Source organism: Cololabis saira, chromosome 10 (assembly GCF_033807715.1).
Source record: "Cololabis saira isolate AMF1-May2022 chromosome 10, fColSai1.1, whole genome shotgun sequence".
NCBI lineage: Eukaryota > Metazoa > Chordata > Actinopteri > Beloniformes > Belonidae > Cololabis > Cololabis saira.
In genome coordinates, this window is record NC_084596.1 from 6,924,088 (window position 1) to 6,941,587 (window position 17,500).

Consider the following 17,500-nt stretch of genomic DNA (forward strand, 5'->3'; position numbering starts at 1 on the left):
CTTCCTTCCTTCATGTCAGTCCTTCCCTTCATTCATTCCTTCCTTCCTGCCTTCCATCTTCCTTCCTTCCTTCCTTCCTTCCTTTCTTCCTTCCTTCCATCTTCCTTCCTTCCTTCCTTCCTTCATTCATTCCTTCCTTTCTTCCTTCCTTCTTCCCTTCCTTCCATCTTCCTTCCTCTCCTTCATTCATTCCTCCTTCTTCTTCCTTCATTCATTCCTTCCTTCCTTCCTTCCTTCCTTCCATCCTTCCTTCCATCTTCCTTTCTTCCTCTTCCATATCCTTCCTTCCTTCCTTCCTTCTTCCATCTTCCTTCCTTCCCCATCTTCCTTCCTTCCTCATCAGTCCTTCCTTCCTTCCTTCCATCTTCCTTCCTTCCTTCATTCATTCCTTCCTTCTTCCTTCCTTCTTCTTCCTTCCTTCCTAACATTCTTCCTCTTCCTTCCTTCCATCTTCCTTCCTTCCTTCCTTCCATCTTCCTTCCTTCCTTCCTTCCTTCCATCCTTCCTTCTTCTTCCTTCCTTCCATCTTCCTTCCTTCTTCCTTCCTTCATTCATTCCTTCCTTTCTTCCTCCTTCCTTTCTCTTCCTTCCATCTTCCTTCCTTCCTTCCTTCATTCTTCCTTCCTTTCTTCCTTCATTCCTTCCTTCCTTCCTTCCTTCCTTCCTTCCATCCTTCCTTCCATCTTCCTTTCTTCCTTCTTCCATCTTCCTTCCTTCCTTCCTTCCTTCTTCCACTTCCTTCCTTCCCCATCTTCCTTCCTTCCTTCCATCTTCCTTCCTTCCTTCCTTCCATCTTCCTTCCTTCCTTCCTTTCTTCCATCTTCCTTCCTTCCTTCCTTCATTCATTCCTTCCTTCCTTCATTCATTCCTTCCTTCCTTTCTTCCTTCCTTCCTTCATTCCTTCCTTCCTTCCCCCATCTTCCTTCCTTCCTTCCTTCCATCTTCCTTCTTCCTTCCTTCATTCATTCCTTCCTTTCTTCCTTCCATATTCCTTCTTTCCTCCATCTCCTTCCTTCCTTCCTTCCTTCCTTTCCTCCATCTTCCTTCCTTCTTCCTTCCTCCAACTTCCTTCCATCTTCCTTCCTACCTTCATTCCTTCCTTCCTTCCTTCATCTTCCTTCCTTCAACTTCCTTCCATCTTCCTTCCGTCATCTTACTTCCTTCCTACTTCCTTCCTTCCTTCCTTCCTTCCTTCCTTCCTTTCTTCCTTCCTTCAACATCTTCCTTCCTTCCTTCCATCTTCCTCCTTCTTCCATCTTCCTTCCCTTCCTTCTTCCTTCCTCCTTCCTTCCTTCCTTCTTCCTTCCTTTCCTTCCTTCTTCCCTTCCTTCATCTTCCTTCCTTCCTTCCTTCCTCCATCTTCCTTCCATCTTCCTTCCTTCCTTCATTCATTCATTCCTTCCTTCCTTCCTTCCTCCATCTTCCTTCCATCTTCCTTCCTTCCTTCATTCATTCATTCCTTCCTTCCTTCCTTCCTTCCATCTTCCTTCCTTCCTTCCTTCCTTCATTCATTCCTTCCTTCATTCATTCATTCCTTCCTTCCCCCATCTTCCTTCCTTCCATCTTCCTTCCTTCCTTCCTTCCTTCATTCATTCCTTCCTTCATTCATTCCTTCTTCCTTCCTTTCTTCCTTCCTTCATTAATTCCTTCCTTCCTTCCCCCATCTTCCTTCCTTCCTTCCTTCCATCTTCCTTCCTTCCTTCCTTCCTTCCTTCCTTCTTCATCTTCCTTCCATCTTCCTTCCTTCCTCTTCCTTCCTTCCTTCCTTCATTCATTCCTTCCTTCCCCATCTTCCTTCCTTCCTTCATTCATTCCTTCCTTCCTTCATTCATTCCTTCCTTCCTTCCTTCCATCTTCCTTCCTTCCTTCCTTCCTTCCTTCTTCTTCCTTCCATCTTCCTTCCTTCCTTCCTTCCTTCCTTCATTCTTCCTTTCTTCCTTCCTTCTTCCTTCCTTCCTTTCTTCCTTCCTTCCATCTTCCTTCCTTCATTCATTCCTTCCTTTCTTCCTTCCTTCATTCATTCCTTCCTTTCTTCCTTCATTCATTCCTTCCATCTTCCTTTCTTCCTTCCTTCCATCTTCCTTCCTTCATTCATTCCTTCCTTTCTTCCTTCCTTCATTCATTCCTTCCTTCCTTCCTTCCATCCTTCCTTCCATCTTCCTTTCTTCCTTCTTCCATCTTCCTTCCTTCCTTCCTTCCTTTCTTCCATCTTCCTTCCTTCCCCCATCTTCCTTCCTTCCTTCCATCTTCCTTCCTTCCTTCCTTCCATCTTCCTTCCTTCCTTCATTCATTCCTTCCTTCCTTCCTTCCATCTTCCTTCCTTCATTCATTCCTTCCTTCCTTCCTTCTCCTTCCTTCCTTCCTTCATCTTCCTTCCTTCATCTTCCTTCCTTCATTCCTTCCTTCCATCTTCCTTCATCTTCCTTCCTTCCTTCCTTCCTTCCTTCCTTTCTTCCATCTTCCTTCCTTTCCTCCATCTTCCTTCCTTCCTTCCTTCCTTCCCCATCTTCCTTCCTTCATCTTCCTTCCTTCCTTCCTTCCTTTCTTCCTTCCTCCTTTCCTCCATCTTCCTTCCTTCATCTTCCTTCCTTCCTTCCTTCCTTCCTTCCTCCATCTTCCTTCCATCTTCCTTCCTTCCTTCATTCATTCATTCCTTCCTTCCTTCCTTCCTCCATCTTCCTTCCTTCTTCCATCTTCCTTCCTTCTTTCCTTCCTTCCTTCCTTCCCCCATCTTCCTTCCTTCATCTTCCTTCCTTCATTCCTTCCTCCATCTTCCTTCCATCTTCCTTCCTTCCTTCCTTCCTTCCTTCCTTCCTTCCTTCCTTCCTTCCTTCCTTCCTTCCCCCATCTTCCTTCCTTCCTTCCTTCCTTCCATCTTCCTTCCTTCCTTCCTTCCATCTTCCTTCCTTCCTTCCTTCCTTCCTTCCTTCCTTCCTTCATTCCTTCCTCCATCTTCCTTCCTTCCTCCATCCTTCATTCATTCCTTCCTTCCTCCATCTTCCTTCCTTCCTCCATCTTCCTTCCTTCTTCCATCTTCCTTCCTTCTTTCCTTCCTTCATCTTCCTTCCTTCCTTCCTTCATCTTCCTTCCTTCATCTTCCTTCCTTCCTTCCTTCCTTCCTTTCTTCCTTCCTTCCTTTCCTCCATCTTCCTTCCTTCATCTTCCTTCCTTCCTTCCTTCCTTCCTTCCTCCATCTTCCTTCCATCTTCCTTCCTTCCTTCATTCATTCATTCCTTCCTTCCTTCCTTCCTCCATCTTCCTTCCTTCTTCCATCTTCCTTCCTTCTTTCCTTCCTTCCTTCCTTCCCCCATCTTCCTTCCTTCATCTTCCTTCCTTCCTTCCTTCCTTCCTCCATCTTCCTTCCATCTTCCTTCCTTCCTTCCTTCATTCCTTCCTCCATCTTCCTTCCATCTTCCTTCCTTCCTTCCTTCCTTCCTTCCTTCCTTCCTTCCTTCCTTCCTTCCTTCCTTCCTTCCCCCATCTTCCTTCCTTCCTTCCTTCCTTCCATCTTCCTTCCTTCCTTCCTTCCATCTTCCTTCCTTCCTTCCTTCCTTCCTTCCTTCCTTCCTTCCTTCCTTCCTTCCTTCCCCATCTTCCTTCCTTCATTCCTTCCTCCATCTTCCTTCCTTCCTCCATCCTTCATTCATTCCTTCCTTCCTCCATCTTCCTTCCTTCCTTCCTTCAATCTTCCTTCCTTCCTCCATCTTCCTTCCATCTTCCTTCCTTCCTTCCTTCCTTCCTTCCTTCCTTCCTTCCTTCCTTCCTTCCTTCCTTCCTTCCTTCCTTCCTTCCTTCCTTCCTTCCTTCCTTCCTTCCTTCCTTCCTTCCTTCCTTCCTTCCTTCCTTCCTTCCTTCCTTCCTTCCTTCCTTCCTTCCTTCCTTCCTTCCTTCCTTCCTCCATCTTCCTTGGTCTGCGTTGACGCGTACCCTACGGCGTAGGCACGGCGTTGTTTTGACGCAGAACCATAACTCAGCCTCCGAGCAGAAACTGCACCCATGGACTCCCAGCATGCACCCTGCTGAGGGGTCACGACCCCCCCGTGACCCTCCGGGGGCCTCAGCTGCCGGGTATTTCCCGCTCTCACTCAGACACGACAGCCTGCAGGAATGCCGGAGCGCCGGACAGACGCCTGGCGCCCCGTCCGGCCGCCCCCCCGCCGAGTCCCAGCTCCGGTAAAAATAGCTTCGTGCCGACGAGTCAAATAAGGAGGTTTGAAGCCGCCGAGCTAAATCTGTTCATTTCCAGGCCGGGGAGGAAATAACCTCTGAAGGTGTCACCGTTGAACCCGTCCACCAGGCGGAACCGGACGCATCACAAACACCGGACCGCTCTGCCCGTCAGGCCCAGGTCCTGGTCCAGAGCTCTCCGTCCCACCTGCCCCGGCCCCTGGAGGGCTAGAGGCCCCGCAGGGGTAGGGATGGGCGGTATGGACTAAAACATTTATCACGATAATTTCTGGCATTTATCCTGATAACGATAAAAATGACGATAAAAAAATACCAATTCAACTCCACCTTTGTAACTATAAATATATCACCACATCAGTCTTTGGAGCCAAAACACTGCTCTAAAAGATACTAAATACTACTAAACTACACCAATTAAATTGAATTAATAAGAACAGATTCGACATTTATTCAAACTGTATGGCTTAAACAGTGGGATAACAGCAAACAGCAAAAGTACCATTGTGCTTCAAGTTTTCTTAGCTTATAAAATCACTAAGTAGAAAAAAATACAACCTGATAAATGAAGAAACAGGACAAATAAAAGTTCACTGAAAATAAAATCCAATCAGTGATGACCTCTCTCTAATATAAATAAAATGTGCAAATTAACCTGTGGTTGGAACATGTCACCATTTCCTTCGCCGCGTACCCTACGCCGTAGGCTCAGAACCATAAATCAGCTTTACACAAAAACGTCATCAACAGGAATTTATCGTTTTTACCGTGAGATACAAATTCTTACCGTGGGGAATTTTGTTGACGGTTTATCGTGAACGGTAAAATATCACCCATTCCTAGGCAGGGACAGCAGAACTGAGGGTACGGGCATCGGCGCCAGAACCTCCGGTACCCCTGGTACCACGGGTACTGTAACTAAGGGCGAATACGTCAAATTTACCAAAACTGTATTTATTAAACAGTTACTAAGCAGTGAGTGGCACAAACATAAAAAGTGTCATTTCAAAACAGAAAGTGCACGTTGCATCTCTGACTCCCGTCTGAAGAACATCTGCTAAGAACATGTTCTGGTCCCGGTTTTACCCGGTTTTACCAGGATGACCTGGTTTTACCCGGTTTTACCAGGATGACCTGGTTTTACCCGGTTTTACCAGGATGACCTGGTTTTACCCGGTTTTACCAGGATGACCTGGTTTTACCCGGTTTTACCAGGTTTTACCAGGATGAGCTGCTCTGAGCAGGAGGGCAGGACTATTGTAGGTGCAGGGACTGCAATGTTTCATCCTCTCCTCCTTTGCTTTGCATCACTTTCACTTACTTTTAGAAATATGACGTCATATAGTCTTGTTTGACTTTGTTTCGATGATGGTGATTGATTTCATGTGGCCACATTTAAGCAACACTAGGTGACGTTTCTCAGCTCTAGAAGAGAAAAGCCTGAATAATGGTTCTTAAATCGACGCAGAACCTACGCCGTAGGGTACGGCGTAGCCTACGGCGTAGGGTACGCAGCAACGTGCACTTACGCCGTAGGCTCTGCGTTGGTGTGACGCGGAACCATAAATCCGCCCAAAGGCTCGGCTGCGCGTGTCGCGCTGAGCGGCTCCTCGGCTCTCCACAGAGCCGTGCGAGGAGAAAACATCCCCTCCCATCTTTACTAAGCTTTGACAAGAGTCCGTCGCGCGTAGCAACCGTGCAGATGAGCTCACGGCGCAAACAGGCGAGTTTGGGAAAGTTAAAGGTAAAGCGGATGGAAGTGACGATAATGCACACACGACAGCACGTGACTGACATGTGTAACAAGGTGCGCTTGTTTTATGTCTCAGAGAAGGAGAGACGAGACGAGAGAGTGAGAAAAGTCTGTAATTTAATGCCTGCGGCTTAAAGCAAATACGTGACAATGTATACTCGAATATTCACGATAGAGTCATTTTGTACATCGCACCGAGTAGAAGCCGAGATACATCGACTATACTCGATATATCGCCCAGCCCTAGTTCTGGCTGGTTCTGGATGGTTCTAGGCGGTTCTGGCCGGTTCTGGACGAGTTTAGGAGGGATCTTAGTAAAGTTTAGCCCCTGAGCGTCTTCACGGGGGCAGTAATAATAATCCGACCGACCCGCTACGATGAGCTGCTAGCTCTAACGCCAGCGATGACATCACAGGGACTTGTCCAGATCTTATTATTATTATTATCTTATTATTAACCCTGGAAGCTGGTCCGGATTTCCTCTCACTCCCCGATCCCTGCTCGTTTCCTGCTCGTCGTAGACGTCAAACTCGTGTCTCAGACTCAGGCGAGGGAGGAGAACGAGCTCCACATGTCAGGGAGGGGAAAAAGGAAAAGAGAAAGAAAGAAAACAGTGTTCTGCCGGTGATGAAGCAACCGCGGCCACGGAGGGAACATGGAAACACAAACAGGGAGGAGGAGGAGGAGGGAGAGATCCTCCAGCTGCCGGCGGCCGGGCCAAACTGATCCGCTCCAGCTGCTGTGGGAAACCCGGGGGCGTTGCCTAGCAACACCCGTGACCTCACAGCAGCCATCACCATCATCACGAGGGTTTCAGCAGCAGCGTGTGGAGCCCCGCCCCTTCAGACCGAAGACCCCGCCCCCTCATGCCTGAGGCCCCGCCCCCTCAGACCTGAGGCCCCGCCCCCTCAGACCGGAGGCCCCGCCCCCTCGGACACGAGGCCCCGCCCCTCAGACCTGAGCCCCGCCCCCCCAGACCCGATGCCCCGCCCCCAGGGCGGCCGGTCGCAGGTGTCGCCACGGCAACAGGTGGGAGGCTCAGCAGGAAGGAATGTTTCCTCGTGATTCACGAGTCTCTTCTGCTTCAGAAGTCGCCGACAGGTGAAACGAGTGGCTTTAAATCTCCACAGAGAAAATCAAGACAAACGGAGGAAACGCAACTAAATCTCCCTCTTTCAGCTGGAAGTTCAGTCAGCAGGAACCGCCGACACCCGGAGCCCGGGTTATTGATCTGATCTGATCTGATTGGTTCAACAGATCAGTGATCAGTCCGGTCGGAGGAAAACCAACGGATCAGTTTCTGAGCAGCAGAAAACCTGGAAGTAAATAATCCTGATAGACGTAAACGTGGAAGTAAATACCGTATTTTCACGACCATTCGGCGCACCATCAGTTTTTTGTGTCATTTTTGGATTTAAAACACACATACGGCGCACCGACTGAAAGGCGCCGTCTACACACACATGGAGCGCCGCCTTACAACTAGGGATGGGCGGTATGGACTAGAAAATCTATCACGATAATTTCTGGCATTTATCCCGATAACGATAAAAATTACGATAAAAAAAATACCAATTCAACTTCACCTTTGTAAATATAAATCTATAAGCCCCCAAATCACTGCTCTAAAAGAATACTAAATGCTACTAAACTACACCAATTAAATTGAATTAATAAAAACCAATTACCGTATTTTCTGGACTATAAGCCGCTACTTTTTTCATAGTTTTCAACCATGCAGCTTATACAAAGGTGCAGCTATTCTGTGGATTTTTCTTCCACCACTAGGGGGCGCTCTAACCGGAATTAGAATAAAAACTAAGACAAAATAAATGCAAAGAAGAATACGCTACTTCTTCTTTAGCAGATAGAAGTAGAAGCAGATTTCAAACAGATAAACAGATAAATAAATACTGGTTATTTTCTCTTGGTTCTGTCCCGTTTTAATCAGCAAAGTTGCTGCCGTGTTAAAAGACACTGTTAGGAAAGATCTATTTAGGTACAAACATGTACATCATTTACAGTTCAATATCATTCTCTACATGTAGTAAATATCTAATCTAACAACATAAATATCTGCGGCTAAATATCTTTTTTTTTAAATAGAGCGGATGCGGCTTATAGTCCAGAAAATACGGTAAATGAGTTACACCTGTACTGCAAAACTGTAATGACTCAGATCCGCCATGTTTGTTACACAAACACGTATCAACGTCTTCCTTCCTTCCTTCCTTCCTTCCTTCCTTCCTTCCTTCCTTCCTTCCTTCCTTCCTTCCTTCCTTCCTTCCTTCCTTCCTTCCTTCCTTCCTTCCTTCCTTCCTTCCTTCCTTCCTTCCTTCCTTCCTTCCTTCCTTCCTTCCTTCCTTCCTTCCTTCCTTCCTTCCTTCCTTCCTTCCTTCCTTCCTTCCTTCCTTCCTTCCTTCCTTCCTTCCTTCCTTCCTTCCTTCCTTCCTTCCTTCCTTCCTTCCTTCCTTCCTTCCTTCCTTCCTTCCTTCCTTCCTTCCTTCCTTCCTTCCCGTACATTGTGCGTGGATTTAACGCAGAATCATAAATCAGTTTTACACAAAAATGTCACCAACGGGAATTTATCATTTTTACCGTGAGATACAAATTCTTCCCATCGGGAATTTTTTTGACGGTTTATCGTGAACGGTAAAATATCACCCATTCCTACTTACAACACACACACACACGCGCGCGCACAACACACACAAATAGAGCGAAAAATAAATACATTTAAAATAAAGCGGAAGCAAAACTTAGTTTGATTGTACTTTAATTAAGTTATTACATTAATCAAACCCATCGAAATCTCCATCCTCTGTTTCTGCATTCAGACCAGGAGAACTGATCAATGAGACCGGGAGAACTGATCAATGAGACCAGGAGAACTGATCAATGAGACCGGGAGAACTGATCAATGAGACCAGGAGAACTGATCAATGAGACCAGGAGAACTGATCAATGAGACCAGGAGAACTGATCAATGAGACCGGGAGAACTGATCAATGAGACCAGGAGAACTGATCAATGAGACCAGGAGAACTGATCAATGAGACCAGGAGAACTGATCAATGAGACCAGGAGAACTGATCAATGAGACCAGGAGAACTGATCAATGAGACCAGGAGAACTGATCAATGAGACCGGGAGAACTGATCAATGAGACCAGGAGAACTGATCAATGAGACCAGGAGAACTGATCAATGAGACCAGGAGAACTGATCAATGAGACCAGGAGAACTGATCAATGATCAATGAGACCAGGAGAACTGATCAATGAGACCAGGAGAACTGATCAATGAGACCAGGAGAACTGATCAATGAGACCAGGAGAACTGATCAATGAGACCAGGAGAACTGATCAATGAGACCAGGAGAACTGATCAATGAGACCAGGAGAACTGATCAATGAGACCAGGAGAACTGATCAATGAGACCAGGAGAACTGATCAATGAGACCAGGAGAACTGATCAATGACACCGGGAGAACTGATCAATGAGACCAGGAGAACTGATCAATGAGACCAGGAGAACTGATCAATGAGACCAGGAGAACTGATCAATGATCAATGAGACCAGGAGAACTGATCAATGAGACCAGGAGAACTGATCAATGAGACCAGGAGAACTGATCAATGAGACCAGGAGAACTGATCAATGAGACCAGGAGAACTGATCAATGAGACCAGGAGAACTGATCAATGAGACCAGGAGAACTGATCAATGAGACCAGGAGAACTGATCAATGAGACCAGGAGAACTGATCAATGAGACCAGGAGAACTGATCAATGAGACCAGGAGAACTGATCAATGAGACCAGGAGAACTGATCAATGAGACCAGGAGAACTGATCAATGAGACCAGGAGAACTGATCAATGAGACCGGGAGAACTGATCAATGAGACCGGGAGAACTGATCAATGAGACCGGGAGAACTGATCAATGAGACCGGGAGAACTGATCAGCTCTCTGGCCACGCTGCAGCCGAGTCACGTTCCTGCCGTGCGGCTCCTCGGAAATGATGCCGGCTTTTGCAAAAGCCCGAACAACAGTCCAGCCCAGCAGACACGTCAGCCCACGATCTACAATCCTTCACCAGTAAACCACGGAGCCCGCCGACCGACCAGGCGGCGGCCGACGTGTCGGCCTCTGCGGCGCAGCTCCCCCGGGAGCCGCGTCTCCTTCTCGGTAGGGAGGCCGAGTCTCCCACGGAGCCGCCGCCGGGCAATCACGGGAAATTCAGGCGCCCCCCTTCCCCCTTTAACGTTCTCACGGTGGCCTCAATTACATCCGCCTTATGGATCCGTGTTAAGTCGACGCAGCCCTACGCTGTAGGCTCTGCGTTGGTGTAACGGGAACCATAAATCAGCCTTTACCATATGGCAATGGGCGCATTGCGTAATTGGGCGCGCAGCACTTTTTTTAAAAAATAAGACCTTTATATGCGCCTAATGGCCGCAAAAAATATGGTAATTCCGACGGACGTAAACGCAGGGGTGAAAGTAAGCTGGTACGATCCGGTACTCCGTACCACCAAAAGATTCAGTGCCGTGAAAAAAAAAAACGAATGACTGGAAATATACTTCGGGTATAGCGGGTCTCGAACTCTCGATCTTTGACACCAAAGACGGCGGCGCTGACCGCTCAGCCATGACTCAGCTCTGCTCCTGATCGGACATACAGTTATACAAACCTATTACTAACAATGAGTGAGGGGAGACGGCATAGCGATATAATCCTGCTACACTAGAGTCCTGACCTGTTTTTTTGTACGAATAATTTTAAAAATATTTGTATGATATAAATATTAGTAAAATCGCACTATTTGTGCTTTTGTGAATAGCGTATTCCAGTCTTTACTTCCTAAACACATACACTGCAAGGAAGAGAGCGTTTGATTTATTGTTCACGTAAGGTTACTTTTTATTTTTTCACGACCAAACCACGCACTTTATTTATGTCATTTGCACTGACGGGCAAGGACAAAAAATAAATGATTCCACCAAAATTCCAAAGATTTTTGTGGTTGGCTGACACATTATAATAATAATCACACGCCAAATAATCACACAAATAAGATATTTGTGATTATTCCTCGTTTCAGGAAAAAAAAGAAAAAAGTAGCAAAAATGTTGAAGTAACGTTTTTTTTTAAATCTTTTAAGTGTTTTGCTTTGATAAAAAAATGCTTAAGAAGTTATTTTCCATTTCAATGCACACATTGTAAGATACATTTTGAGACATTTTACTAATCTTTTACTCTTTTTTTCATTTATGTGCCCAATGTTCTGAAAATTCAAAGACAGAGACTGTTCAGCTGCTGATGAATATAACTGTAAATGTATTCTAATTTGGAAAAAAAACAAATTGTTATGATTTTGAAAGTTTTGTCAACATTTACAAATTATTCTGTGACAATTCTTGGTCCGGACTGGCCTTTATTTACACCATTTAAATAAATCATTTGCTATCGGCCTACACAGTGTTGTGTTTCTAATTTCTACACCGTACAGGCGTTAAGAAATGTAATGCGTGTTCAGGGATGAAGAAGCTGGTGGTGGCAGGAGAACAAGCCATGAAGGTTGGGGCCGTAGTACCAGCAAGAACTTTAATCTACTTTCACCCCTGCGTAAACGTGGAAGTAAATAATCCCGACAGATGTAAACATGGACATAAGCGGGAGTAAACCAGGAAACGCGGGCGGCGGCGCTGCTCACCTGCAGCACCGGGCTGTTGTCGAAGTTGTAGGCGCTGGGCCGGCCCTCCAGCGTGCTGAAGGCCACGTTGCCGCCGGTGAGCGGCGAGATGTCGCTGAAGTCGTCGGTGCAGAGCGCCTGCTGCTCGTCCTCGCCGGTGCGGATGAAGCCGTGGTTCTGCTTCTGGTAGGTCTTCTCGCAGGAGCCGCTGTAGTACTGGTACGGCACCCAGGGCCCCGCCTCGCTGGTGCGCTTGTAGATGGCGAAGCTCTCGGGCCGGCTGGTGTGGAACTTGAGCCGCACGTAGGTGATGTCGAAGGCCTTACCTGGGGGGGACGGGGAGGTTAGTTCAGGGACGGTTCTGTACAGGTCCTTCCAGACCTCCTTCTTTTTAAAAAGGGATCTAGACGGGCGATAAGGAACGACCAGATCTACCAGGAGCTCTGTCTCTTCATAGCTGCTCTGCTGACAACGGACTTTTCAGCAGCTGAGACAAACTAAACACATTAAAAAGCCGCTTGAAGTTTCTCTCACTCTCATGTTTTAACTTGATATCAAACACAGGCCACAGACCCAGCAGCACATCTATCATCTCCTCCAGGTTCTACATCTTTAGTGTTGTTGTCTTCTTCATTTAGATACACAATCAAATACGTCACAGCAGCTTCTCCAACCTCCTACTTCTGCTCCAGGTGCTGGATTGTAGTGGAAAAGAAACCAGGCCGAGTTGAGATGAGTAGCTGCTAGTAGGTGCTAGTACAGGGATATTCAACTTGCGGCCCGCCAGGAGCTTTTATGTGGCCCCTGGTCATATTTCAAAAAAGGTGGTGTTTGTTTAAAAAAAAACAATTTTTTTTTTGTGTGTCATAAGGAGCTTATGGTTAATATTTTGGTTGCTTATTTATAACATCAAACTGGCTACTATGGACTGAAATGCTTGTGCTCAATGCTTAATATAATATTCAAATAAGGAAATCTTGGTGGAAAGTGGTGCTTTGTCATTATGGCGTGTTTTATTAAAAGTAGGTCAATATCAATTTCATTAAGTTTGCACAATGCATGGTTTCAAAATGAACTTGCATTTAAAATAATGTTTCTTTATCTGAATATTATATTTAACATTCACAATGACTAAATCTGGAGACAATTAATACATAATTCATATGTAAACTAGATATATTCAAATGTATAATACAAATTATATTTACATAAGTCTTCGTCTTTGAGTGCAAAATACCTTTTGAAAACCCCCACATTTTCAAATTGTGCGGCCCTCTCCATACAGTCCTTTTGCAGATGTGGCCCCTGAATGATCTAGTTGAATACCCCTGTACTAGTATGTACTAGTATGTACTAGTAGGAGCTAGCAGGTGCTGGTGGAAAAGCGCCATTAGAGCTGCTGATGTTGTTCGCTGTTGCTAAACACGTCGGGTCAGGCCCCGACGTGTTTACATGGCCAGGAAGTACGACCTCCGACCCCCGACCCCCTCCATGATGACAGCACAACAAAGGCGATCAGCTGACGGACCTGAAGGTCACAAAGAGAGTGTATGACGGGAAACACTTTTTCACTTCGTGAGCTACGTGTTCTCTGGACACGCCCCCTGTGATGTCATCATCCACAGTAACCTGAGATACTAACTATTATTGTTTTATTGGTGGCTTTATCTCCAACAACAACAAATCACCATCAAATTAAAAGCATCAAAATATCAAAAAAGCTAAACATTTTAACAGTCTCATCCAGAAATAAAGAACAACAGCAGAATAATGTGTTGAGGGAACAGGAGGAAGCAGAACTGATTTAGTCCTGTCCCTTCCTCACTATATCAGATCATATGCCATAGAAAATATACAAATTTAAAAATAAAATAAAATAAGAAAGGAAAAAAAAACTAAATAATAACAAAAAATAAATAAATACAACAATTAACAAACTACCATGACTACACCCCCTCCAATCCCGGTTCCTCTACAGACCACTAGGGTCCAGATCCAGACCTGCAGGTCCTCTACAGACCACTAGGGTCCAGATCCAGACCTGCAGGTCCTCTACAGACCCCGGGTTCAGGTCCAGACCTGCAGGTCCTCTACAGACCACTAGGGTCCAGGTCCAGAAGGTCCGTCTGGGACCCGGATCGTCTCTGGGTTCAGATCAAAGTCTGGACTGAGTCCAGGGGGGGCGGCAGCTGACAGGAACCGGACTCTGTCAGCAGGAACCAATAAGGACGCCCCCGCGTCCCCGACGGGACAAAAGCTGCTGCCAGGAACCGTCAGCAGGGGGGGGGGGCAGGAACCACCGCCGGCAGGAAGTGATGCGGCGTCAGACAACAAAGCATCACTCACCACCTGCAACTGTTCAGTCCACAGACGCAGCAACCCGAAACCAGGACTAGTAGACCTGAAACCAAGACTAGTCAATATTAAACCAGGACTAGTAGACCTGAAACCAGGACTAGTAGAACTGAAACCAAGACTAGTCAATATTAAACCAGGACTAGTAGATCTGAAACCAGGACTAGTAGAACTGAAACCAGGACTAGTAAAACTGAAACCAGGACTAGTAGAACTGAAATCAGGACTAGTTTAACTGAAACCAGGACTAGTAAAACTGAAACCAGGACTAGTAGAACTGAAATCAGGACTAGTTTAACTGAAACCAGGACTAGTAGACCTGAAACCAGGACTAGTAGAACTGAAACCAGGACTAGTAGAACTGAAACCAGGACTAGTAGACCTGAAACCAGGACTAGTAGAACTGAAACCAGGACTAGTAGAGCTGAAACCAGGACTAGTAGAACTGAAACCAGGACTAGTAGACCTGAAACCAGGACTAGTAACTGAAACCAGGACTAGTAGAACTGAAACCAGGACTAGTAGAACTGAAACCAGGACTAGTAGACCTGAAACCAGGACTAGTAGAACTGAAACCAGGACTAGTAGACCTGAAACCAGGACTAGTAGACCTGAAACCAGGACTAGTAGACCTGAAACCAGGACTAGTAGATCTGAAACCAGGACTAGTAACTGAAACCAGGACTAGTAGAACTGAAACCAGGACTAGTAGATCTGAAACCAGGACTAGTAGAAATTAAACCAGGACTAGTAGACCTGAAACCAGGACTAGTAACTGAAACCAGGACTAGTAACTGAAACCAGGACTAGTAGAACTGAAACCAGGACTAGTAGACCTGAAACCAGGACTAGTAAACCTGAAACCAGGACTAGTAACTGAAACCAGGACTAGTAGAACTGAAACCAGGACTAGTAGACCTGAAACCAGGACTAGTAGAGCTGAAACCAGGACTAGTAACTGAAACCAGGACTAGTAACTGAAACCAGGACTAGTAGAACTGAAACCAGGACTAGTAGACCTGAAACCAGGACTAGTAGAACTGAAACCAGGACTAGTAGAACTGAAACCAGGACTAGTAGAAACCAGGACTAGTAGAGCTGAAACCAGGACTAGTAGAAACCAGGACTAGTAGAGCTGAAACCAGGACTAGTAGAAACCAGGACTAGTAGAGCTGAAACCAAGACTAGTAGACCTGAAACCAGGACTAGTAGATCTGAAACCAGGACTAGTAGAACTGAAACCAGGACTAGTAGAACTGAAACCAGGACTAGTAGACCTGAAACCAGGACTAGTAGACGTGAAACCAGGACTAGTAGAACTGAAACCAGGACTAGTAGACCTGAAACCAGGACTAGTAGACCTGAAACCAGGACTAGTAACTGAAACCAGGACTGGTAACTGAAACCAGGACTAGTAGAACTGAAACCAGGACTAGTAGACCTGAAACCAGGACTAGTAGAACTGAAACCAGGACTAGTAGAACTGAAACCAGGACTAGTAGACGTGAAACCAGGACTAGTAGAACTGAAACCAGGACTAGTAGACCTGAAACCAGGACTAGTAGAACTGAAACCAGGACTAGTAGATCTGAAACCAGGACTAGTAACTGAAACCAGGACTAGTAGAACTGAAACCAGGACTAGTAGAACTGAAACCAGGACTAGTAGAACTGAAACCTGGACTAGTAGAGATGAAACCAGGACTAGTAACTGAAACCAGGACTAGAACTGAAACCAGGACTAGTAGAACTGAAACCTGGACTAGTAGAGATGAAACCAGGACTAGTAACTGAAACCAGGACTAGAACTGAAACCAGGACTAGTAGAACTGAAACCAGGACTAGTAGAACTGAAACCAGGACTAGTAGAACTGAAAACAGGACTAGTAGAACTGAAACCAGGACTAGTAGAACTGAAACCAGGACTAGTAGAACTGAAAACAGGACTAGTAGAACTGAAACCAGGACTAGTAGATCTGAAACCAGGACTAGTAGAACTGAAACCAGGACTAGTAGACCTGAAACCAGGACTAGTAGAACTGAAACCAGGACTAGTAGACCTGAAACCAGGACTAGAACTGAAACCAGGACTAGTAGACCTGAAACCAGGACTAGAGCTGAAACCAGGACTAGTAGACCTGAAACCAGGACTAGTAACTGAAACCAGGACTAGTAGACCTGAAACCAGGACTAGTAGACCTGAAACCAGGACTAGTAGACCTGAAACCAGGACTAGTAACTGAAACCAGGACTAGTAGATCTGAAACCAGGACTAGTAACTGAAACCAGGACTAGTAACTGAAACCAGGACTAGTAGACCTGAAACCAGGACTAGTAGACCTGAAACCAGGACTAGTAACTGAAACCAGGACTAGTAGATCTGAAACCAGGACTAGTAACTGAAACCAGGACTAGTAGATCTGAAACCAGGACTAGAACTGAAACCAGGACTAGTAACTGAAACCAGGACTAGTAGATCTGAAACCAGGACTAGAACTGAAACCAGGACTAGTAACTGAAACCAGGACTAGTAGATCTGAAACCAGGACTAGTAGACCTGAAACCAGGACTAGTAGACCTGAAACCAGGACTAGTAGAACTGAAACCAGGACTAGTAGAACTGAAACCAGGACTAGTAGACCTGAAACCAGGACTAGTAGAACTGAAACCAGGACTAGTAGATCTGAAACCAGGACTAGTAGAACTGAAACCAGGACTAGTAGACCTGAAACCAGGACTAGTAGACCTGAAACCAGGACTAGTAGAACTGAAACCAGGACTAGTAGAACTGAAACCAGGACTAGTAGACCTGAAACCAGGACTAGTAGAACTGAAACCAGGACTAGTAGAACTGAAACCAGGACTAGGACCAGACCCGGAGGTCCCCGGTCCGTCTCCCGGGTCTGTGGGACGTGAAGTAAACCTAACTGGAGGAATTCCTGAGGATTCCTGAGAACTCGTCCAGACGAAGCCCCGAGGCCTCAGGGCCGCCCCCCCCCCTGGGGGGTCGTGGGGGGCCCGGCCCATCAGCCTCCCTCCATGAGCTCATACATTCTTCTGCAGGACCAACAATGGCAGCTTTGACTTCTGGAGGTGTGGGCGGGGCCGGCCGAGCCCCCCACGCTCGCCGTGGTAATCAGATTACTCCCAGCTCAGACCGTCCAGCAGCCTGCCAGGGACCAGGACTCTGCTGGGGGGTCCTGGGGGGTCCAGGAGGATCCTGGAGGGTCCTGGGGGGTCCTGGGGGGTCCAGGGGGGTCCTGGGGAATCCTAGGGGGGCCTGACCATCATTTCAGACGCTAATGGTTCTTTTCCACTAGAACCTACTCGGCTCAGCTTGGTCTGGTTCTTTCCCACCAGGTCTAACCGGACGATATCTCCAGCTCACGATCTGCTAGCAGAGCAACAAACATGGTGAAGGATCATCATCTATTCCACCTGCCAGCGCTACGGGGCCGCTAACGCCAGGGCCGCTAACGCCAGGACCAACAGCTACGGGGCCGCTAACG

At 46.5% G+C, this 17,500-nt stretch overlaps 1 protein-coding gene across 1 annotated transcript in view; it reads right to left on the reverse strand.

Annotated features, from left to right (window-relative positions):
* lamc1 (laminin, gamma 1) overlaps positions 1-17,500 on the reverse strand; it is an 84,001-nt gene that overhangs the window by 42,719 nt on the left and 23,782 nt on the right. The window contains exon 2 of the mRNA XM_061731615.1: positions 11,659-11,963. Within this exon, the coding sequence (XP_061587599.1) occupies positions 11,659-11,963 (305 nt within the window). The remainder of the gene's footprint in view (positions 1-11,658; positions 11,964-17,500) is intronic.